This window comes from Lynx canadensis, chromosome C1 (assembly GCF_007474595.2).
Source record: "Lynx canadensis isolate LIC74 chromosome C1, mLynCan4.pri.v2, whole genome shotgun sequence".
NCBI classification, from domain to species: Eukaryota; Metazoa; Chordata; class Mammalia; order Carnivora; family Felidae; genus Lynx; species Lynx canadensis.
This window is the reverse complement of record NC_044310.1, coordinates 218,023,866-218,049,012: the sequence shown is the minus strand read 5'-3', so window position 1 is coordinate 218,049,012 and position 25,147 is coordinate 218,023,866. Positions and strand designations below refer to the sequence as shown.

General features: G+C 40.0%; 1 protein-coding gene across 1 annotated transcript; it reads right to left on the bottom strand.

Annotated features, from left to right (window-relative positions):
• Window positions 1-904: 904 nt before the first annotated feature.
• Window positions 905-23,402, bottom strand: RBM44 (RNA binding motif protein 44). The gene is made up of 14 exons (XM_030326874.1): window positions 23,330-23,402; window positions 19,046-20,655; window positions 18,700-18,758; window positions 17,372-17,548; window positions 16,678-16,861; window positions 16,561-16,583; window positions 16,345-16,429; window positions 13,200-13,314; window positions 12,124-12,252; window positions 9,859-9,938; window positions 9,684-9,754; window positions 7,480-7,726; window positions 1,169-1,314; window positions 905-1,028 (listed from the first exon to the last, which is right to left on the bottom strand). The coding sequence occupies exons 1-14, from the start codon at window positions 23,400-23,402 to the stop codon at window positions 905-907; spliced, it is 3,123 nt and encodes a 1,040-aa protein (XP_030182734.1).
• Between the last annotated feature and the right edge of the window lie 1,745 nt (window positions 23,403-25,147).

Genomic DNA, 25,147 nt, shown 5'->3' with positions numbered 1-25,147 from the left:
GGCTTTAATCACCTAGACAGCTATAAGTGAAAACAAATCCCCATTCACTATAACAAAAGATCCTATGTTGGTGCATGTAATTAAAAAACATATACACAAATTCTTTGATATACTTTTCTTCAAGAGATGGAACTTAATCCCCTCTTGTGGAGTATGGATTGCACACAGTGACTCACATCTAAAAGAACGTGACAGAAACCATGGAGTGTGACAGGTCACAAAGAAACTGGAGCGTCCATCTTGCTCCGCTCTGGGGAAGCCAGCTGCCACAACGTACAGATACTGCAGCCCCAAGGAGAGGCCCATGCGGTGAGGCCCATGTGGCCAACAGTCCTGGGACTGAGCCGTCCTAGCAGCACATCCTCCAGTGTCCGTCAAGCCTCCTGATGACTGCAGCCCAGGCAACACCTTGCTGCAACATCACAAGAGTCCCTACATTAAAACCACCCAGCTAAGCCACTGCTGAATCCTGACCTGCAAACTATGAGATGACAAATGTTGTGTAAGCCAATTAAGTTTTGGGTAACTGGTTTTGCATTAAGAGTTAACTAATACGGTGTATTTGCTTTTTAATTTTATAATATCATTATTTTTAAATTTAATACTATTTCTATTTGAAAACAAAATCAATAGCTTAAAAAAAATTTTTTTTTGATCTTAGAGAACGCATGAGCACAAGTGGCGGAGAGGGACAGAGGGAGAGAGAATCCTACGCAGGCTCCATGCTCAGCACAGAGCTCAACACGGGGCTCAATCCCATGACTCTGAGATCATGACCTGAGCCAAAATGAAGTCAGATGCTCAATCTACTGAGCCACCCAGGAGCCCCAATAGCTTACAATGTTTAAGTAATATTTAAATATAAAAGATATGCTTAATTTACCTCTTGTTGCTTCTTTTATTCCTAACTGGAATCAGAGTTTTTCAAAACAGATGAAGTCATTTCCACAATAGTATTAATAGATAAGCCATTCAGAAAACCTTTATGATTTACTCTTACTTCCTGAAGAGCATCTATAATATGGTCTCTATGCAAAAGGAAAACACACATGAGCACTTGTCCTTTCCAAAGCAGTACATTCTAAATATGGGTAAGCTATTGCATTGAACTATATTTGTACATAAAAATACTAAAACCACTTAAAACACAATTGAAGTCATTCGTTACCTGCTAACTTCTGGATGTAGTTCAGCCAGTCTCTTCATGATTTTGGTAAAGCTACGCAGATTCAACGTATTTGGAGGTATGAATCGAATAGGAGTATCAGGTAATAATTTAGGAGATTCAATCTGTTTACAATTCTTCTTGACACCCTAAGTAAGCATGTTAAAGTTTTCTTAAAAGCAGGAACCATTATATAGACACGTCAGCTTATGTAATTAAAACAGAATTTAAAATTATAAATGGTAAAATCCAAATTCCTAAGAAATTTACTTTGATTTGGGATTATTTATATCAAGCAGATTTCCTTGAGCCGTGTTCAGAGCCATGTTAGTTAAAAAAAAATGCCACACCTGTTCTCTAATAGTAGTTACAAAATATTTGAAGCTATGTCTAAATCAGTCTTTCTCAACTGGGATTCTTCATCTGACCCACAGAACAAAGGTATCAACTACTTTCTCAATTTCCCCAAAGATAGGACATAGCTAGTTCCATTTCTGGTGCACAGAAGAGAGGTTAATTCACCATATACAGTGGGTATCTTAGGCTTAGAGCACGGAGGCTTAATTCTTACCCAACCTGATAGAGGAAGGTTGGTTTACACGGTAACTGTAAATATCCTACATTTTATTTACTAAATATATAATCAATACAAACTATGTCCAGAAGTGGGCCACATACTATAGAGGGAAAGCTAGTGATGTAAATTAGAACCCCTTCCACTTATGAAAGTTACAATCCAATCAAACAGATGAAAATAAAATGATTAATTACTATAAACTGTGAAAGTTGGCTATAAATTGTAGGAAACCACTGTATATCCCATAAAAGTTTAAAAAAAGAAGGGCTGAGACTTTAAAGTTTAAATAAAAAGACAGGCCGAGATATATAAAATATTATACCTATCCCAGAATATTACCTATTTTACTTAATTGCTTAATACTGTATCTCCTTCACTAGCTTTAGGCTGTATATAAGAACACATTGTTTTTTGGTCTGTTTTGTTCACTGCTGCCTTCCCAGTGCTTAGAGTATTTATGTATACAATGGGTGTATAATAACTTGAATAAATAAAAGTCTGGGATACAATTGATAGCTCAGCCACAGAAAAGAGGAGATTTCTAAGAAAGAGCCCAATTACTGGCAAACAACAACAGTAATAGTTACATCGACTGAGTGCATTTTCTGTGCCAGGCAGGGTTCTAAGAATTTTTTTTGTATTAACCTCATTTAAACCTCACAACATTTGCCAAGTAGGAACTATTATTCCCGTTTTAAGGTAAGGAAGCTCAGACACAGAGATTAGGTAATCTGCCCAGTCACATAATGAGTAGGCAGCAGAGAAGTTCTGCCTCTCATTGTAGACAATAAGCCTCTTCTGAATAAATGAATGTGATGAAAAAATCTTGAGAATCTGAGAAAAGAAAGGTGACAATATCTCACATATTAAATAAGAATTAACTCGGAGGGAGGAGTCAAGATGGCGGCGTAAGGGCACCCGAAGCTTGTCTCATCCCTCCAACACAACTAGATAGTTACCACATCCTTCTGTACACCCTACAAATCAAGTGGAGAGAGAACAAAACCTGTGAGTCTACAAGTAGAAAAATGACCACCTTCTGGAAGGTAGCAGGTGTAGAGAGTTGACTTGGGGGAGATATAACTGTGGGTCCAGCCGTGGGGAGTGAGCCTGCTTATGGAGGCTACCCCAAAGTAGTATAAGCTTCAGAGGGCAAAATCTGAATTTTTAGCACCCTGCTATGGTGGGGGATGTGCCTGGCTTAAAGGTGCTCAGGTTGCAAAGTGAGGTGCAGTTGCACGAGTGACAGTGTGGTCTGAGGATCCCCTGGGTCGCAAGAACAGGTGGTGCCAACGTGCTGCACGGTTCTAGGCACAGGAGCGGGATGGCCGCTGAGGGCAGTGAGCAGGGTGCAGGCTGTCTGCTCTATTTTGTGATAAACTCCAAACCACTGTGGGTCGTGCCACCACTTTCCTTGCAAGGTCAGAAAGCAAATGGCAAAAGTGCGGGGAGACCCTCCCCAAGAGGAACAGTGCCAACCAAGCAGGAGTGCCTAAAATTTGGAGTTTTGAAACTCAGTTGCACATCTGAAATAAAAAAGTTCAGACACAGGCAGGGTGAATGCAGAGTTCTGACGGAAACTGGGGGATGCAAGAAGGGTGACTGATTACTCTTCTGTGAGGGTTCCCTGAAGAGTAGGGATGCAATCTTTCATCCTGGGCTAGAGAGCAGGGCATGGCCATATTCATTCCACCCATCAGGCATGAAAGCCTTCAAGGGGGCAAGACAGCGCCACATAGTGGAGGACAGGACCACTTACATCTGCCTGCCCCCCTGCACCCTGGAGGTGCATCTCCACTGAAATAAGTCAGCCTGAGAATCAGCACAGCAGGCCCCTCCCTCAGAAGACCAGTATAAACCCCTCTCTTGCACCAAGTCTACTGATCATAGTGCTGCAAAGCTTTAGCTCAGGGGAAATAGGATCTAGCTTGCTGTTTACTTTTATTCTTTAAATTTTTTATTATTTTTTTCAAATCCTTTTAAATGTCTTATTATTTTTAAAATTTATGTACATATTTTTAGTTTTTTTTTGTTTATTTTCATTTCATTTATTTAAAATTTTTGAATCTAGATTCTTTTTACAAGCAGACCTAAACACACCCAGGATCTAGTTTGTTTTTGTTTTTTCTTTTTTTGTTTGTTTTGTTTTCCTTCTTTTCTTTCTGGACAGAATGACAAAATTAAGGAATTCACCCCAAAGTAAGAATAGGAAGTAGATCTCATGGCCAGAGATTGAATCAATACAGATATAAGTATGTCTGAACTAGAATTTAAAACAATGGTTATAAGGATACTAGCTGGGCTTTAAATAAAGCATGGAAGACATTAGAGAATTCCTTCCTGCAGAGATTAAAAAAAAAAAACACCTAAAATCTAGTCAGGCCAAAATTAAAAACGCCATAACTGAGATGCAAACCCAAATGAAGGCCATAAAAATGAGGATGGATGAAGTAGAGGAGCAAATCAGTTATACAGAAGATGAAATTATGTAAAATAATGAAGCTGAAAAGAAGAGGGAGAAAGCTAACAGATCATGGAGGTAAATTTAGGGAACCCAGTGACTTATTAAAAAGGAGTAATATTTGTATCATAGGAGTCCCAGAAAATAAAGAGAAAGCAAAAGGGGCAGAAAGTTTATTCAAACAAAATAGCTAAAAACTTCCCTAATCTAGGGAAGGACACATACATCTAAATCTAAGAAGCACAGAGAACTCCCATCAAATTCAACAAAAGTCGACCATCGCCAAGGCATATCACAGTCAAATTCACAAAATATTCGGACAAGGAAAGAATCCTGAAAGCAGCAAGGTAAAAACAAAACAAAATGAAACAACACCTTAACCTACATGGGAAGATAGAGCAGGTTCACAGGAGCTCTGTCCACAGAAACTTGGCAGGCCAGAAGGGAGTGGCAGGATACGTTCAACGAGCTGAATGGGAAAAATATGCAGCTAAGAATTCTTCAACCAGCAAAGCTGTCATTCAGAATAGGAGAGATAAAGAATTTCCCAGATAAATAAAAACTAAAGGAGTTAGTAACCACTAAACCAACCCTGTAAGAAATTTTAAGGGGTACTCTCTGAGTAGAGAAAAAAAGACCAAAGCAACAAAGACTAGAAAGGACCAGAGAACATCACTAGAAATACGAACTCAATGGGTTAACACAATGGCACTAAATGTGTATCTTTCAAGAATCGCTCTGAATGTAAATGGACTAAATGCTCCAATCAAGATACAGGGTATCAAAATGGCTAAAAAACCAAGATCAATCTATATGCTGCCTACCAGAGCCTCATTTTAGACCTAAAGACACCTGCAGATTGAAAGTGAGGGGATGGAGAACCATCTATCATGCTAATGGATGTCAAAAGAAAGCTGGAGTAGCCATACTTTTATCAGATGAACTAGAAGATCTAACAATTATAAATATCTATGCCCTCAATGTGAAACTCCCAAATTTATAAACCAATTAATTAACAAACATAAAGAAACTCATTGATAACAATACAAGAATAATAGGTGACTTTAACACCCACTTACAGCAATGGACAGATATTTCTAAGCAGAAAATCAACAAGGAAACAGTGCCTTTGAATGACACATTGGACTGCGTGGGATTAACATATATTCAGAACATTTCATCATAAAGCAGCAGAATATACATTACTTTCAAGTGCACATGGAACATTCTCCAGAATAGATCACACACTGGGGCATGAATCAGCCCTCAACAAGTACAAAAAGACTGAGATCATACCATGCATATTTTCAGACCACATGCAATTAAACTTGAAGTCAACCACAAGAAAAAATTTGGAAAGCCCTCAAATACATGCAAGTTAAAGAACATCCTACTAAAGAATGAATGGGTTAACCAGGAAATTAAAGAAAAATAAAAAATACTTGGAAGCAAGTGAAAATGAAAACACAACAATTCAAAACCTTTGGGATGCAGCAAAGGCAGTCCTAAGAGGGAAGAATATCTCAGGCCTATCTCAAGAAGCAAGAAAGGTCTCAAATACACAACCTAACCTTACACCTGAAGGAGCTAGAAGAATTGCAAATAAACCCTAGAGCCAGCAGAAGAAGGGAAATAATAAAGATAAGAGCAGAAATAAACAATGTAGAAATAAAAAAGACCCAGTAGAGCAGATCAACAAAACGAACAGCTGGTTCTTTGAAAGAATTAATAAAATTGATAAATCCCTAGCCAGACTTATCAAAAAGAAAAGAGAAAGGACCCAAATAGATAAAATTATGAATGAAAGAGGAGAGATCACAACCAACATCACAGAAATACAATTATAAGAGAATACTATGAAAAATTATATGCCAACAAACTGGACAATCTGGAAGAAATGGACAAATTCCTAGAAACTCACAAACGACCAAAACTGAAACAGGAAGAAATAGAAAACTTGAACAGACCCAAAACCAGCAAAGACATTGAATCAGTAATCAAAAATCTCCCAACAAACAAAAGTCTTGGGCCACATGGCTTCCCAGGAGAATAATTCCTACTCTTCTCAAACTGTCCCAAAAAAAGAAGTGGAAGGAAAACTTCCAAACACATTCTATGATGCCAGCATTACCTTGATTCCAAAACCAGGCAAAGACACCACTAAAGAAGAGAATTACAAGCCAATATCCCTGATGAACATGGATACAAAAATTCTCAATAAAATACCAGCTAATCGAATGCACCAGTACATTAAAAGAATTATTCACCATGACTGAGTGGGATTTATTCCTGGGCTGCAGGGTTGGTTCAATATTCGCAAATCAACTGTGATATACCACATCAATAAAGAAAAAAGAACCATATGATCCTGTCAAAAAATGCAGAGAAAGCATTTGAAAAAATACAGCCTCTATTCTTGATAAAAACCCTCAACAAAGTAGGGATAGATGGAACATATGTCAACATATGACCGCCATGATGAGCACCGGTTGATATAAGGAAGTGTTGAATTACTACACTGCATACCAAAAACTAATATTATACGGCATGTTAACTAGGTGGAATTTAAATGAAAACCTAAAAAAAGTAAAAAAAAGCCAATAAAAATGGTCAAAACACGAACAGCACGAAATGCTATACACACAACAACATGGATCAATCTCAAAGGAGCTCAGACAAATAAGGTACATGGTATCATTTATATGACATTCTGGAAAAAGTGAGATCGTAAGAAAAGGAAATGGAACATAAGACAATATTCTGGAATGATGTTCTAGAATGCCAGGCACTTTGCTGAGCAGTGGAGAGATGGGAGTGAATGAGGCGACTTCATCCCTGTTCATGTGGTGTTTTAAGACCCTGATAAGGCAGAATCGGGGGCATATATAACACAATCACTTTATTTTGTGGTTTTAACAATTTTGTGCTAAGATTAACTGTGTAAAAAGGATGATGAGAGCGTAATTAACTACTTGCACAGCAATACTGTCTGCGAAATAAGAGACAAAAAAATACTGGCAAGCACTGGTGAAGAGCCTAATTAATGGTAAAGAGAAATGGGTCTCTAGCCAGGTCTACAAAGATCTACATTCCCCCTCCACCGCCCAGAGCTACTGGACTGGCACAAAGAACAGGTTAGGCTGGGTCCAAGGTTCAGGTTAACATTCTCATTCCCACTGCAAGATCCCTGATTCTAGAGTTACTTGTTCTGCAAAGCTCCTTATTGCAGCCTGGCATATACAGAGACCATGTACGGGATGCATCAAGAAAACTAACCTCACTGTCTTGCTCAGATCCCAGCTGCCTTGGCCTAGTTCTGGGCAATCTCGAAACAGAGGAGGCTGAGCTAATTTCCTTGCTGGTGCTTCTCTCCATTCCATTTTTGTAGGAAAGAGATGATGTATATTCTCCAGGAGTTTTCACAAGACGCACATTTACTGATTTCCCATTTATTTCTATCCCATTCATTTCTTTCACGGCCATCTTCGCATCAATGCTTTTTTTAAAAGCAAGGGATGCATACCTAACACATAAAAGCAGAAAACCGAAAGGTTGTTAATGACTTTAAATTGCCTCAAACTTCACTTTGTAACTACTGGATAAGACAAATACGTATCTTTTACAAGACAGCTGCTCTTAAAAATAAAAAAGTTATTCTACTTACCTTAGATTAGAATTAGGAAGAATATTTATTTAGAGTAACTGAATAAAACAAATTAAAGACGGGAAATAAAAGATAGCATTTCTTATGAATTCTCTATTGATTTTATATTAAAATTTACTGTGAAACATTTGCAAAGTTGCTATCTGACAGACCAACACAGATTAGTTGTTTTAGGACAGCTGGTTATCCATTCTAAAGAAATTAGAATTAATCTCTATACACAAACATAACCTCCAGGCAGATCAAAGGCTTAAACTGTGGAAGGCAAATTTTAAAAACATTTGGCAGAATATGTAAGAGAATGTCCTCAGGACCTTGATAGGGACAAAATAAAAGGGCCAAAAAAGAAGTCAGAAAATCCAGCCAGAATTTTAACCATCCATCTGAAAATGAGTCACCTTTCTGTAAGCACCGCTCTAGGCGTGTCAACAGAAGGACATACACCAAATCTGAAAAGGAGTTGTTTTCAAAAGACGGGACTACGAATATATTTTCATAACCTCTTGTATTTTTCCTTTTGGTTGTGCCTTCTAAATTTCCACACAAAATGTGTAATACTTCAAGCAATAAAAAAAATAAAGTTTTTTTTAAAAAAAGATGCAACAAATACTAAAAAAATATTTCACATCAAGTGATACTTCAAGGATTACAAAACTAATTTAATGTAGTGAAATGTATTAACAACATACCAATAGGTCAAATTAACCAAGCACGTGATCTTGAGTGACTCCATTTAAGACAAAATTCAACAACTATTTTTAATAAATTTCAACCCCCAACTACAGACAGGATATTTTCTTAATTGGTAAAGACTTTTATATCTGAAACAGAAAGCTATCATCATTAGTGATAAAACAGTTAAGGCCATTTCCATGAAATTATCACCATTACTATTTGATACTTTTGAATGTTCCTACAATCATCACAAAACAGAAAGTGGCACGACACATATTGGAAATGACTATATGCAGACGATGCAAAAATATAAAAGCCTCAACTAAAAGGTAATTAAAAAAATAAAAGTACAATTTTCTGAGCACTATTGGATGCTAGGCTTTACTCATATTGCTTTACTTATTTAATTATAGTTTCACAGCTATGAAGGTACTATTGTTATCCTCACTTTACAGATGGGAGCCTGAGGTACAGAAAGGTTAAGTAACTTGCCCAAATTTATTCAGCAAGCTACTGATGCACCTGGGAACGGAACCCAAACCATAAGCCGTCTAGCTAAATTAATGGCAAATCAAAAGGTACAATGAAAGATTTGATTCAGAACAGCACCAATTGACTTCAGCTCAGGTCATGATCTCATGGTTCATGAGTTCGAGACCCACACTGGGCTCCATGTTGACAGTATGAAGCCTGCTTGGGATTTTCTCTCTCCTACTCTCTCTGCCCCTTCCTGCCCAAATAAATAAATAAACTTAAAAAAAAAAAAAAAGAACAGCACCAATTGGGGCACCTGGGGGGCTCAGTCAGTTAAGCATCTGACTTCAGATCACGTCATGATCTCACGGTTTGGTTCATGAGTTCGAGCCCAGCAGCAGGCTCTCTGCTGTCAGCATGGATCCTGTTTCGGATCCTCTGTTCGTCCTCCCTCTCAAAAATAAATATTAAAAAAACCAAACGCCTCCAATTAGTGACTTTAGCTAATGTGTTTAACGTAGCTAACGTGACTCCCTCTACCAGGCTGGGAAACCTCTGTGGCAGTGGCCCTGGATTTTAGCAGGGCTGCGGCTGATGTCCACTACAGAACTTCTGGCACACGGCAGACACCCAGCAAGCGCACATTTATTGAATGTGGGAAACATACCTGTAATTGGTTGAATCATAGATTGCAATTTCAGAAACTTGGTATTTCCGGAAATGAGACCTTAAGTCAGCCTAAAAGAAAAATAAAAGTTTGTGAAAGGTAGAGAGAAAAATAATCGAAATATGAACAATTCATGGGTTGTACAATGAAACTCAAAAAATGAGTCCCGGCATACCTCAGAGACTGAAGGGCAGAGACCACCAACATGTATCAAATAACCTTTCTCTTTTCGTAAAGGTTCAGTATTTTTCATTTCTGCTTGTAGAGAAACAATGTAGAACAGAAGATGACCGTTATTGTTGTAATATCTGAAAAGAACCCTGAAACCTTTTTTCTTATGATTACAAAGCTTAGTATGCAGTTATTACCAAATATCAGCACTAGACTGAAGACTGACCGAGAGCCTAGAGTACAGGTTGAAGGTTTGGGGGCCTTAAACCCATCATCCTCAAAACACAGAGATTGGATCGGTTGATACTAAGCCTCTTGCAGCTCAAAAACGGGTCAATAACGTCTAACCAGATAATCGAGTACATCCTAACCAAGAAAGGCGTCTTTCCCTTGCCGTTGGTGCAGAGAAGTGCTGTCTACAATGCTGGATGCACACAGGATCCTAGCTGCCCCCATGGTAACACTGGCCAGGGTTTATGTTTATTCCTTTGCTGGGGAAGCATCCCACCAACAAAACCTTCAAAATCAGAAAAATATCAGCCTGTGGCAGTGGTAACGGCACATTGAAAACAAGGGGGGGTACAAATAACTTGATTGACATAGCACTTTTTGGGAACCACAAATATTAGGATTACAGATGTATTTTTTGATTGATAAAATTCAGAATTCTTAGAATGCATTTTCACGGTCTCTATTTTGAAGAGAACTTGGTCTGAAATCAAGAAGGATTTACTGAACGGAGATTCTTTCAATTTACTGTCCAAACCTATAAGCTGGCACATCAGTGGTAGACAACAGATATCTGCTGAATGAATTCTTAGAGCAGCTTTAATTTGTTTCCTATTTGTATATAATAGTGGGAGAGTTTTAAGTTTGACTTGCTCACATTTCTCACTCTCTAATATACCCAGCACTGCATACGCGTCACCTCGTGTAATGCTCAAGGGCACCCCATGACCCAGCAACTGCCATCGTTTCCATTCTGTAGAGAAGGATGCCAAGGTCTTGGGAGTTTAGGTCACAAATCTCATTAAGTGGTGCTGCTGGGATTAAGGCAGAATCCTTCATCTCTAGGCAATAACAACCTTCTTCATTAACTTACTTCCTTTAATCTCTTGGTTTATAATGTACTGTTGTAGAGAAAATAGCGTAACTAATTATCTGTATATTTTTACACTGGGGTGAGGGAGCAAGGAGCTACAGTGAGCCAACGGAGACTCTCCTTTCACTAGTTCAATACAAACATGACCACTAAACACCCCACGGGCAGAACGTTGTACGTAGCACTGGGTATGGGTAGTGAACGACATACAGAAAAATCCGACCCCTCTGAGCTATTGTGGGAAGGCAGTCCACAGATCAAGTAAGCTATGTACACAGTGCGTGCCAAGTGATGTAGACAAAAATAACGCAAGGAAAGGAAAAAAATTAGTTGCGATAAAAGTAGATGAAATAATGTCATTTATGTTAAACTGTATATGTGTATTACATATATGCATAAAGAAATGCATAAATTGATGGTAAAGTATATTAAGAGTGGTTAATGCAGGTTGGAGAAACTTCAGGTAAAATTTCCTTATATTTTATTTAAAAATATTAGTAAGCATTATTTATACAAGCCAAAAGACCCCCCCTAAAAACCACTGCCATTATGTCAAATAAAAGAAAAAATCCATGAAAACATATAGGCAAAAAATAAAGGAAGGGAGCATATATCTAGAAATGACAGAATGGCAATGATCACGGACACTAGAGGAAATTACAACTGTTATAAGCAATTAAAGACTATCTAAAGATGAAAACATTCTTGAAACGAAATAAATTATGAAAGTGAGGGAAAGCAGACAGTTTTGATCTCTCACGCCCATTTGACAGACAGCACTGGGTGCCTGACACAAACTGGGAAGCTGGTTCTGTCCACCACATACCCCTCCTTCTAGAAAATGTCTGCTGAGGGTCAAGGGAAAAGAGCACCCTGAAAGAGCACTAGTGTTGGCCTTGAGCGGTGGTGGAGGACGCGGACCTCTACCTGCGAACCAAATCTGGGATTTAAGCTATTAGCAGTTTTCTGAAGGAGAAATGAACAGTTTAAACGGATTTACTTTCTAGAAAAATTGACCTCCAAATGTCCAATGTCTTATTTTTCATATTTATAAATGAAAGCCACAACAATAAAATATTAAAAGTTTAGTCCCCAGAATAACACAAAAGATGGCTACAAGATGAGCTACATAATTCAGGGTTTCTTAGTAAACCGTTAACAACCAACCTTGTGTAAACTTTGGATCCCCTTTGTCCTTCTCTATTTGATTTTCTTGTATTCCTGACAAGTCAGCTCCTGTCAGGTTTTCTTTAGCATCAAACCAGTCTTCACTTACTTCTCGGTAATTTTTGCAGCCTGAGAAATTAATCAGAAGTAGCTATGAATTATGTATGATGTTAAACTCTCTGAGAAATTATCTAACAAGCTTCTTAGAATGAATCAGCATGATGACAATTATTAGTTTTAGGTAAAAATAAGTATCAGCAAAGTATAAACCAAGCATAAAGATCCTTTGAGAAGGGTTTTTCAGTAGCCCCTGAATAAAAAGTACTATCCTGAGTGATCTGCTTCCCAGTATTTATTTGTTTATTTATTACTTTTTTATTTCAGAGAAAGCGAGACTGCATGAGCTCCAAGCTCATGCATGGAGCCCCACGTGGGGCTCGATCCCACGACCCTAGTATTATGACCTAAGCCAAAATCAAGAGTCAGATATTCAACTGACTGAGCCACCCAGGCACCCTTCAAAAAAATTTTTTTTTTTTTAAATTTTAGACAGGGAAAGAGAGAGAGAAAGCTTGAGTGGGGGAGAGGGGCCACTTTTCCTTTAATTAACACTGATTCCCAGTTTATTGAAGGCCTTACTTTTCTGATCTTTAAGCGAAATTAAATTTTTATACACAGAATAATAGCAAACATTTAAAAAAAGGATTAAACAGTACTGCAGCTCTATTTCATTAAAAACTGAATTAATGATCTTTTTGGAATGATTATAATCTTTTTTCCATAGAGGGCAAAACTAAAAACAAAGTACGACTTATATAGATGCAAATTGGACAGAAGAAAGACTTTTCAGATCCGAGAACATGAAGCAGAAGATTAAGCCTGTATGATTATTTGGCATTAAATAACCTTACAGATGTTAAGTAGACGTAACAAGAACGTATTTCACTTTCATAATCAGACTGATCACATTCAGTAAATTAAAAATATTTATTTTGATTTAATGAATGGGCACTAGGAATATTTTAAACTTTATTGAGTTTTCTGGCAATGACACGGGACTACGTCTTTACACTGACCTTTTTCATCAAGTTTCAGCTGACTAAAGTCTATATCTATGTCACCATTTTTAAAGCCATCTTCCTTGGGTAAAGTATCCTGTTTAGGAGGACTATCGCCAGATAGTAAGGATATCTGAGGATTAAAATAATGAAAACAACAATAAATAAGGACCGATAGTTACTGGACACTATTCCGCAGTAGGCACTCACCATGGGCATTGGTTGCTCCGCACGACGACGAAGGCAGCAAGAGCTCAACCATTTCCTTTGGCTGAGCAAATGCAAGTAAAGCAATCTGTTGCTTTACGTTGGCCACACGTAACCAGAATAAGGATGTGAAGTGAGTCTGTGTATGGCGACTAACACCATCAATGGTTAGCAAAGTGTGGCATACATACAACACTAGAAGTACTTGAGAGGCTTTTCAGAAGTATGCTAGTATTTTTCACATTAACAATTAACAGTAATATATTTAATGTGTGCTGAAATATACCTTTTATTTATAAAAAGCAGTATTTCTTTACGTGTAACAGCTACTCTTTACACATTATTTTATTTTATTTTTCAATATACGAAATTTATTGTCAAATTGGTTTCCATACAACACCCAGTGCTCATCCCAACAGGTGCCCTCCTCGATACCCATCGCCCACTCCCCATCAACCCTCAGTTTGTTCTCAGTTTTTAACAGTCTCTTATGCTTTGGCTCTCTCCCACTCTAACCTCTTTTTTTTTTTTCCCTTCCCCTCCCCCATGGGTTTCTCTTAAGTTTCTCAGGATCCACATAAGAGTGAAACCATATGGTATCTGTCTTTCTCTGTACGGCTTATTTCACTTAGCATCACACTCTCCAGTTCCATCCACGTTGCTACAAAGGGCCATATTTTATTCTTTCTCATTGCCACGTAGTACTCCATTGTGTATATAAACCACAATTTCTTTACCCATTCATCAGTTGATGGACATTTAGGCTCTTTCCATAATTTGGCTATTGTTGAGAGTGCTGCTATAAACATTGGGGTACAAGTGCCCCTATGCATCAGTAGTCCTGTATCCCTTGGGTAAATTCCTAGCAGTACTACTGCTGGGGGTCATAGGGTAGGTCTATGTTTAATTTTTTGAGGAACCTCCACACTGTTTTCCAGAGTGGCTGCACCAGATTGCATTCCCACCAACAGTGCAAGAGGGTTCCCGTTTCTTCACATCCTCTCCAGCATCTACAGTCTCCTGATTTGTTCATTTTGGCCACTCTGACTGGCGTTTACACATTATTTTAAAAGGAGACTCATTTAAAGAAAAATACAAAGCAAACAACATTATAGGTAATAACACGGCTATGAACAATTGTGAAAATAGTACATGAGTAGCTGAAATTTAGAAACACTATCCTACACTATGCTGGTTTTCACATATAACCTGTCAATTTAATTTCATCCCAACCTATTATAATAGGTATTGTCTTAAAGCCCAAACTAAGATTATAAAAATTGTTATATCTGCACCTAGTATTTTTATTTATTTTTTCTAATATTTTTTTTTATTAAATATAATTTACTGTCAAACTGGTTTCCATACAACACTCAGGGCTCATCCCAACAGGTGCCCTCTTACCTGCCCATCACCCACTCTCCCCTCTCCTCCACCCCCCAATCAACCCTCAGTTTGTTCTCAGTTTTTAAGAGTCTCTTATGGTTTGCCTCCTTCCCTCTCTGTAACATTTTTTTCCCCCTTCCCCTCCCCCATGGTCTTCTGTTAAGTTTCTCAGGATCCATATGAGTGAAAACATATGGTATCTGTCTTTCTCTGCCTGACTTATTTCACTTAGCACACTACCCTCCAGTTCCAGCCGTATTGCTGCAAATGGCCAGATTTCATTCTTTCTCACTGCCAAGTAGTATTCCGTGGTATATATAAACCACCTCTTCTTTGGCCATTCGTCAGTTGGTGGACATTTGGGCTCTTTCCATAATTTGGCTATTGTTGAGAGTGCTGCTATGAACATTGGGGTACAAGTGCCCTTATGCATCAGCACTCCTGGATCCCTTGGGTACATTCCTAGCAGTGCCATTGCTGGGTCATAGGGTAGATGGAGTTTTAATTTTCTGAGGAACCTTCATGCTGTTTTCCAGAGCGGCTGCACCCGTTTTACATTCCCACCAACTGCATCTTGTATTTTTAAAGACAATACTGTTGTCCCCAAATAAGCAGGTTATATCACTGTTCCCACTACAGTGATGAAAAAAAATCCTCCAGAACATTATATATTACTAAATTAACATGTTTTAACAAACTATGTGAGAAATGTGAGGATGTAAAAATCTGGCTGTAGATCTGTTAAGTTTGTGGATAACTGAGATTTTTTTAAACAAGCAGACAATGGAACACATCATTTGCTAAAGTAATTTGCTTTTAATCATGTGTTAATAGAGAAGTATATAACTCAATATTAAGTATTTTACTTTGGCCTCGAAATGCATCTTTTTATTTAAGACTACTCAAATAATATAACCTCAGGGTTAAGAGCAAAAGCAGAAAACAGAAATAAACTTTAGCTTTTCTACACCATTGCCTCACTTGACGATGGACCATAACCTGTGTTTCTGTATCACTTCACAATTTGCAGAGTGCTCTCGCACAGACTGCCATCTGACAGACAATTCCTTAGGGGAACAAAAGAGATGGAGAAAACCTACGGAAGGCATTTAAAAACTATTTTTATCATTTCAATCATGAAGGAATTAAACCTCTGCCTGGTCTAAAATGAAGGAGATATTACTTTACCTCCTGAGATACGGGCAACAATTTTTTAGTTTTAACCACCCTGGGTCACACTATGATGGTGGCCACACGGCCTGGTCTGCCCGATGCAGTTCAGGTTTACACCTACTGTCACAGTGAGTCATTGACGTCACTGCCTTCCACCCTCAGAAGTCTCCTTGTTTGACGCTAAGTTACGTATGGTCACCCCACTGAACATACGCTACTGACATCGGTCTGATCAGGACATTAAGTTCCTTCTAACCAGTTACGTCCCTCAAATGGTAGTACACAAAGTGAGCTGAGTGAAAAGAAAGACGTGAGGGCTTCCGAACATTGCAGTTTTCTTTGCTTAAGCCGTAAAATTAAAGATTTACCCCGATCAACTACGTTTTAAAAATCTCACTTGAGACGGAGTCTTTTTTAGGCGTGAAGGGACGTCAACATCACATGTATTTTGATTATCTAGTTCAGAATCTGCTCCTGAAAAGCTGAACAGAGAAACACGTCGTTAAGGAATCTGTCAATGTTCTGAAAAAGAACCAACAGAAAACTGAAAGTTAACCGAATTGAGCAGTTTTTAAGATCTAATGAATTCTACATTGGATGAAACCATACTTACACGTGTGATTCCTCTTTCATTAGCTGGAAAGAGAGCAAAGGGAAGAACAATCTCTTAGTTGAAGATGTATTCTGTGTAAATGAAGTAAAATCTGAATTCTAAAACATACAAACATACCGTGAAAGCCAAAGTAGAAAAGGTCGATAGTAACTTCGATTCCACAGACAGCGGGGGCAGCTCCTCCAGAGGCCTGCCCTTGTGTATTCCGTCCTTCAAGATCTCGTACCTAACCTTCAAGTCTCCCGAAACAGACAGTAGTGCTGATCCTAATTGCTTCTTAGCACAATTACTCCATAGGTTCCTGTTCAGAAGTTCAATTTACAAAACCACTTAGGCATAGGTCATCCACTGAACACTATTGGATTATGTTACACCCCGAGTTCGAACTCCACCAGATCTATACAGATTTTTTTTCTTCAAAATGGTTAGTAAAAGAAAAGGAACCAAAGAAGATGTTTTTCTAGGGGCGGCACAGCAACCCTCCACATACAGGCTGAGAGGATGTGGTAGAATGTCACGCAAAACCCTCCAACTGACTTCAGCCATACTTGGGACTTTATGAAACAACAGCAACAACAACCCGTCAGCTCTATCTTTTGGCCGGACGCCTCCTCCCAACATACGCCGCTGCCACTCCGCGAAGTCGCAACGGATTCCTTTTGGAAGCCCACTACCCCCAGGCCAGCTAACAGAACCGGATGCGACCTCCCCCTCATTCTGCCTTTCGAAAAGAGAAACTAAGGATGCTTTCTGGTGTACATCGAAAGCTTGTGGTAAATTTCCAAGATACAGATCTACAATGAACAATCACCTGCTGAACCCCTCCCTGTTTTCCGTGACAAGCTTGTAAATGTCACTGCAGTGGCGCTGACACATCTGGTAGTGAAGGTGTAGGAGGTGCAGCTCTGCCCTCGCGGCTCTTCGCCTCGCGTCCTCACAGCACCGGGAGGCCAAACCCCTCCCCGCCTCTTGACAAGGCGGAGATTCCCTGGAAAATAAAAGACTGGGTTAGCTCAGATTCCAAACATCTTTGTCTGGTAAGACGCGCCTCTGGAACATTTTAACATTTCTTCCCTTTTCCTGCCAGGCTTCAATCAATTTCTACTATGGACGGAAAGGCCGCACGAACACAGCATAGCTTCAGAAGACAAGGATGTCAAGTCGAAGCTAAACATACTCTTTCTAAAAGTCAGAGAAGTAAAAAATTTTCCGATGTATGCTTTCTTTTACCGAAAAAGGATTCCAAAGTAAAGTATCAATTTTATTCATCCATAATCAGAAGATTTTCAACCTAAATCAAGCCTTGACCCACGTTTTTTAAAGTTGCGAGCATTCTGGATGGAAACGGTTCTTAAATGTGTTCTCTCTTTCATACAGACGTGATTTACGTGTTTATTAATTAAGGGTCATTATCATAAGCAAATATTTTACTGTAAATAGATCAAAAAGCCTCAACTCACTATTATTTTTCGAACGTTAATAGTTCTTGGTTAATAATTCTTCCCTTGCTACTGGCTGTCACTTCCTGCCGTTCTCAACACCTCTGCCATGGGAAATGAGCGCTTCCATTTAATTTTAGAGGACTGGATACCAGATTAAACTCATTAAGAGAACAAAGAATGAAGGAAGGAAAAAGTAAATGACCTCAGAGCATGACAACTAGCTTGGCTTCTGAGAGACCTCCCCTTTCCCCTCCAAACCCGCAACGCGGTTCTCCACGGATGCAGAATAAATTACACAATGAGTTAAAATCAAGATTAAAATACTCCAGTGAAAGTAGCTATTTACTTCTTCCAATGTGTGAAGGTTTTCATCGGTGCTATTTTGTTTTGGTCTATAGGGGTAGAAAATGAAAGAAAATGGAGTACTTAAATTCATGCAGATTTGGGAAGAATAAATAGAATAAGACGCTGTGAGTTTCTGAAGGAATTACTGAGACTGAATCTTAGTAAGTGAAAAGCTTTAACATTATACGTTATCCTAATATTTATTTGTTCGAAAGCAAATGGCTGAAGCAGATGATCTCTTAAGGTCTTTTTTAGCTATTATTCTATATGGCTAAATACCTTACAAAAAAGCAAATTATTCTTCTGATTCTCTTCCCCATGTATATCTGTTAAGTTTATACATCTGACTTACCTTTCAGGATGTTTCTTTAAGTCTGTGATAGCAGATGTTTTTCTTAATTCCAGGGAATCCTGGAAAACACGTTTTAAAACTAAATTAGAAAGATATGACAAACAACATACGTCGTATCTGAAGTTCCCAACTGGTAAAACGTAAAATCCAATTTCTAACTGACTTTGCATCAATAGCTGCCGCCAAAGGTGGCTAGAGTTTGGTAGCAATCTGTTCACCGTTTCCCCTCATCCGGCATTTTCTCACAAAAGCCTCAGGAACCCCCATCATAATTTGCTGAATTATAACATACACTGCCTTCATATAAGGTCAAATAAAATTTTCTTATGAGTTACACTGGCTTTACCTTGTTTAGGAGATTTCCATTAGGCTCTGAACTGTCAACTGAGAGAGAGTTCCCCAGTGGTCCTCTGCTCATCGTCACTGGCGTGTCTTCATGATCTTGGCTGTGTGGCCCATCTGTATTACAGGCCACACTTCTGTGTCTCTCACCCTGCCACTCCCCAGGCCGCCTTTTGTTCATCATGGTTATGTCTGTATTGCTTGACGCAGATACCACAGAAGGTCTCGCACTCGTTGCCCTGCTGGTTGTGAAACAAGCCCTAAAGTCAGCGCAAACGTCCACCGTCTGATGAACCGTGACTCTGTCACTTGCTGCATCCATCACCAACTCAGGACGTGTTCCTTCTATGCTGGGAAAACACGAGTTATTTGTGGTGCTGTCATCAGCAACTTTTAGGGAGATCTCATCCACTGCTTCATGATCTCTGGCTGTAATCCTTGGGGTAGTAACGGAAACATCTAAGGCTGGGTTGGGGGTATTTTGTAGGCTTCTATGTGAATATCCACAGGGAGAAATTACTGAATCATCAACAGCAGAGGTCCAGGAAGTCTGACAATCTTGACCGGGTTGGAGTAACACCTGTAAAGCTCTGTCTTCTTGTAATGTGCTAGGATTTCCAAGGTGGTGCAACTTTTGGTTCTCAACGATTTCATTCCCACAAAAATCTTTACTTTCAATTATTTGACATTTCATTTTGCCGATATAGGTTGTAGCTTTTAGTGCTTTCTGAGGGTTCAAGAAACTACTCTTAGATCGAGATTCCTGATTTTCAAGGGGACTGCTCCCTAGTACAATTTCATCAAATACCGTGTGGTACATTAAACTAGTCTCTTGTTCCTTACACATGTCATGCTTTGGTTCGTGATATTCTCTTAACACAACAGAATTCTGAAACTTGGAGCCACGGGGTGCATCTTCTTGTCCATAAACATCAACTGAATCTAAAAAGATGCTAGAATCACTTGCCAACTCGACACGATTACCGTCTAGATGGCTAGCACACTCAGCTTTATAACCCGAATTTCTTAACCCAATAACCTGCAGATCAGGTGTGTTTAATGTTTTCGTTTGGTCAAAAGATACATGGGCACTTATGTGTTCTTGCTCCTCTGCACTATGATACTCCTGCTGGGAGTCCTCGTCGATCTCATGCTTCTGCTCATCTTCGGCAGTTTCTTTATAATCGTCATCTGAAATCTTGCAGGTTCTTTCCAAGCCAATAATCTTAATACCTTGATGCTCCAAAATATCAAAACACACTCCTTCTGTGTTCTGCATTTCAGAATCCAATTCTGAAGTTAAGTGAGTGAGACTTTCATTCTTTCGTTCTGACTCGGAAAAATGTACGGAGTATGTTTCATTCAAGAAAGCACAGTCGGCACTGTCTTCGAACTCACTGGACTGTGAGTGAGTGCACTCTCTGCTGGCGTCCAGGCTCCCAGGACAAGATGGCTCCAGGAAGTCCACTGTGTCAGTACTGCTCACTTCCGTGTCATCAGCTCTTTGATCTGGTGCCAAGGAATCCCAGTCATCATCAAGAAAAGCCGATCTGGCTTCATTACAACCGTTGGAAGAGAAGAACACATTTGCTTTCTTAGGATTAGAAGGTTCATCTGATTAATAAAAAAAAAAGAAGAAAATGTTGGCAGCAGTAGCATTACAAACTCTTCACACTAGAAGTGACGTCAGACACGATCTGATCAAAGCTCTTCCCAATGTAGGGGTTCTTTTTACATTGCCCATGACAAATATCCCTTATGGTTGCTGCTATGGACTGAGTCTTGTCCCCCTCAAAACTTGAATGTTGAAGCCTTGACTCCCAGTGTGACGATAACTGGAGATGGGCCTTTGGGAGGTAATTGGGGCTACATGAGGTCATGAGGATGGGGCCCCCAGGATGGGAGACACACCAGAAAGCTCACTCTCGCCACCGTGTGAGGACACGGCAAGAAGGAGGCCATCCACAAGCCGGGAAGAGAGCTCCTGCCAGAACCTGACTAGGCTGGCACCCTGATTTTGACTTCTACCCTCCAGAACTGCAAAAAAATAAATGTGTGTTGTTCAAGCCACCCGGTCTATGGTATCTTGTTATGGTAGCTCCAGCTGACTAATAGCCAAGATTCTTCTAGAACTCTTTCAATGGCAAGGTGTTTACTATTTATAAGGCAGCCACTCTGTAATCTTTGGAGGTCTCCTAATGACAGCCTCAGGCATTTTAAAAACAAAGGAAAGAAGACACAGGCACCGCACCCAAACACTCATGGCTTCCATAGGGTCACAGATAGGAAACGTACATAGGAATGTGACAGGCTGCAGAGTGCTGGCACAGTTGTATTAATGAGCACGCAATGCTTGAGAAGAAAGGAGAAGCAACCTTCAGAGAAAACTTTACATTTAAAAAGTGTTTCGAAACAAAATAGTTATTTTAGGCAAATCACTTTTGAAACAAAATAGACAGTTATTTTAGGCAAATCAAACTGCATGGTACAAAGTTAGCTACATGACAGAACACAGCATTTTCGGGAAACTGTAAGCCACTCTGGAGTCAAACAGCTCCATGGAAATGACAGCAGCTATGAACAGAAGGGGGCCTTTCAGGATGTGCTCAGGAGTTCGGCTCTTATTCTAAGGCAACAGACAACTCCTGAAAGCTTCTTAAAAGGGAATGGAAATAAGTTTGGACACCCCTGGCAACAGTAAGAACGGAGGCTTGAAGGGGGGGGCGGAGGCACACAGACCAAGTGTACAAGTGGGACTGAGAAGTGCCACAGCTGGCAAGGCCTGGAGGTCCACTGGGAACGGTAGATGACGGAGAGGTAAAGGCTTTGAAAATTTTGTTGACTGGGGCGCCAGGGGTGGGGGACGGTGCTCAGTTAGCGTCCAACTTCGGCTCAGGACATGATCTCAGGGCTCCTGAGGTGGAGCCCCCCCCCCCACCCCCCATCGGGCTCTGTGCTGACAGCTCAGAGTCTGGAGCCTATTTCAGATTCTCTGTCTACCTGTCTCTCTGCCCCTCCTGGACTCGCATCTGTCTCCCTCTCTCTCTCAAAAATAAACATTAAAAAGAATTCAAAAAAAATTTTGTTGACTAAGAACATAATCGGAACTACGTTTTCTATCAAGATCCAGTACACACATACATACATATGTGCATAAGTGAAACAAAAAGTTTATAAAACAGTAACTACTCTATGCCTGATGTATTTTGCTATTTTCTGGTCTATTTCATATATTTCAAAAAAGCTCGTCACAATCAGCTCAACTGATTTCCTGACTGCCCACCGGGTACCCCTTGCTTGCACATCATTCTGAGATAACGCTAAGGTTTACCACGTGGTATTACAGTTGCATGGAAAAACGTGGGGCTAGAGGGACAGGCACTTTGTGAAGAAGAGTGGGGCAAGAGCAAGGTGGGAGGGAGGAGACAACGAGGTCAGTTCCAAGCAAGCAGAGTTGAAGGTGGGGGATAAAACAGCCAGATGTGAATGTCTAGCGAACTATCATAAATACGGGGCTGGAGCCCAGGCCAGCAGAGTGAGCGTCACTGTCACATTCTATGCTTTCCTGCAGGATCTGTATGGGACTCCGTTCTGCATTCTGGATACTAATCCTTTGTCTTTTAGATTTATAATATGAGTGACTTTTTCCGAGGTTACTGCTTATCTTTGAATTTTCTATAAAATCTTGTCACACCGTGGTTTTTAAGATAGTTAAATGGATCGGTCTCTTCTCTGACTTCTGGGTTTTGTCTCACTGGCTTTCTCTACCACACGATTGCAAAAATATTCTCCTATATTTTATCTGAATTCTGTGTTCTGTGTGTGTGTCTGTGTTGAAACCACATATATTCGTACGTACATAAAGCTCAGTCGCCCTGCTTCTTATGCTCTTGTTTCTTGTCTTCTCACACACCATTACCACAGAAAAAGAAACTCCAGGTCTGTGTGAAGACAACATCTGCCACTTGGGCAGCGAGGTCGACCTGCCCGCCTTCCACTCATCCCCCTGCTACTTCCCGCCAGGAGTTCCTGAAGGCCTGGTCGGACAGAAACCCTCTCTCCTGGCTCACCTTTTCTTCCCCGCCTCTTCCCTTTACCTGAGAGCTCCTGTGTGGGCTGCCACATTCCCCAGAAGTCACCTGGGTTTGCCAAATTAAAACCGTGCCGCATCCCACCGCCTCGCCACAAAAAAGGTTTAAAGCCATAGCAACGCCAGAGAACTATTTAGCTCGATTACGTTCGGTCCCTCTCTCCACCCGCAGTAAAGCCAGCTGGCCTGGCCCCTCACCTTTCCGGACGTTTCGTCCATTACTGCGGTAGGCTTTACCAGGAGCTATCTGCTTCGCTGCAGCAGCCTGCATCTCCCAAGGATTTGCCTCTAGAAGAGCTGTAAACATTGAACAGACTCGGCGTTATATTTAAAAACGCTATCAGAAAATCAAGAATTTGACAAAATGGCAATTATACAGTCAAAGATTCAAAAAGAAGAGGGCTGATAAAACTGGTAGGACATTTGAATAACTTTCATAAAAACGTGAGTTGACAGCTACAGAATAGATTCTACTATTTAAAGAGACATGACACATTCTTTTAAAATTTCCAAGAAACATTAAAGATTAAAGGCAAACAATGTATTAGGCCACCCAAAAGTCTTAATCCAAAAAAATGAGTACTAAAGGCTACAGTATGGCCCACTGATGTCAAACCTGGATCAAAAATGTTTCAAAAATGTTACAAATTATAGATCTATTAAAACCCAGTTAAATGGCATATCCATAGAATGGAACATCTTTCAGCAACAAAAGGAACAAACCGAGGCAAGCAATCTCCTGGAGTAACCTCAAAAGCACACCGAATGAAAGAAGTTGGACAAAGATCACACACTCACAATTCCATTTAAGTGAAGCGTACAGAAAAAGCAATTTATAGACACAGGAAGCAGATTAATGGTTGCGTGGGGCAGGGGATGGGAAGAGGAGTTAACTGTAAATGGGTACAAGGGATCTTACTGGAGGGATTAAAATGTTCTGAAGCTGATTTATGGTGTGATGACTGCACCACTTGATGGAGTTTTTAAAACTGTACTTTTGAAATGAGTAAAACAGACCTCAAAAAAGCTGTTTTTAAAAGGCACTGACAGGGGCGTCTTGGGTGGCTCAGTTGGTTAAGTGTCTGATTCTTGATTTCGCCTCAAGTCATGATCTCATGGTTCGCGAGATCGAGCCCCGCGTCAGGCTCTGTGCTGACAGTGCGGAGCCTGCTCGGGATTCTCTCTCTCCCTCTCTCTCTGCCCCCTCCCCCACTCGCACACATGTGCTCTCTCTCCCTGTCACGATAAACATTAAAAAAAGAAAAGTCATTGACAAGGACTCTTTGAATCCAGCTGCCACATGAGGAAGTCCAAGTTAGTCACTTAACAGGAAGATCAAGGTCCCCCAGTAGCTACATGAATGACCCCAGAAGAGACCAGCAGAAGAAATGTCCAGCTGACACACAAAATCATCTTGGGACTTCTGGCCCCTAGTTATCTTCACTGTCTATACCCCTAGAAAGCTAAGGTATCTTCCACAGAATTCTGGTGACCAGGTATTACAAAGGTTCCTGGGAAGTTTGAAGAAAAAACCTGATTTCGTTCTAATTCTCCATGAACTATTTCAATTGGTGATCTTGGACAAATCATCGAGGTTCACTTGTCCTGTGCTGCAATGAGAAGACATTACAGTTGAGCTTTGAGCAACACGGGGGTTAGGAGCACCGAGCCCCCATGTGTAACTCTGACTCCCCCCGAACTTAACAAAAGCCCACCACTGACTGGAAGCCTTACCAATAATCCGAACAATTGATGAACACATATTTTGTATGTTACATGCACTAAATACTGTATTCTTACCACCAAGTAAGCTACAGAAGAAAAAGTTATTATGAATTTCATAAGGAAAATACACATACAATAGAGTACCATCTAGAAAAAACTCTGCATAAAATCTAAACGGTCCCATGCAGTTAAAACGTGTTGTTCAGGGGTCAGCTGTATAAAGCAGAAGGGCTCACTCCATGGAGACAGGCGATCTAGCTTTGAATCCTGACTTCGCTACTTACTAAGCAG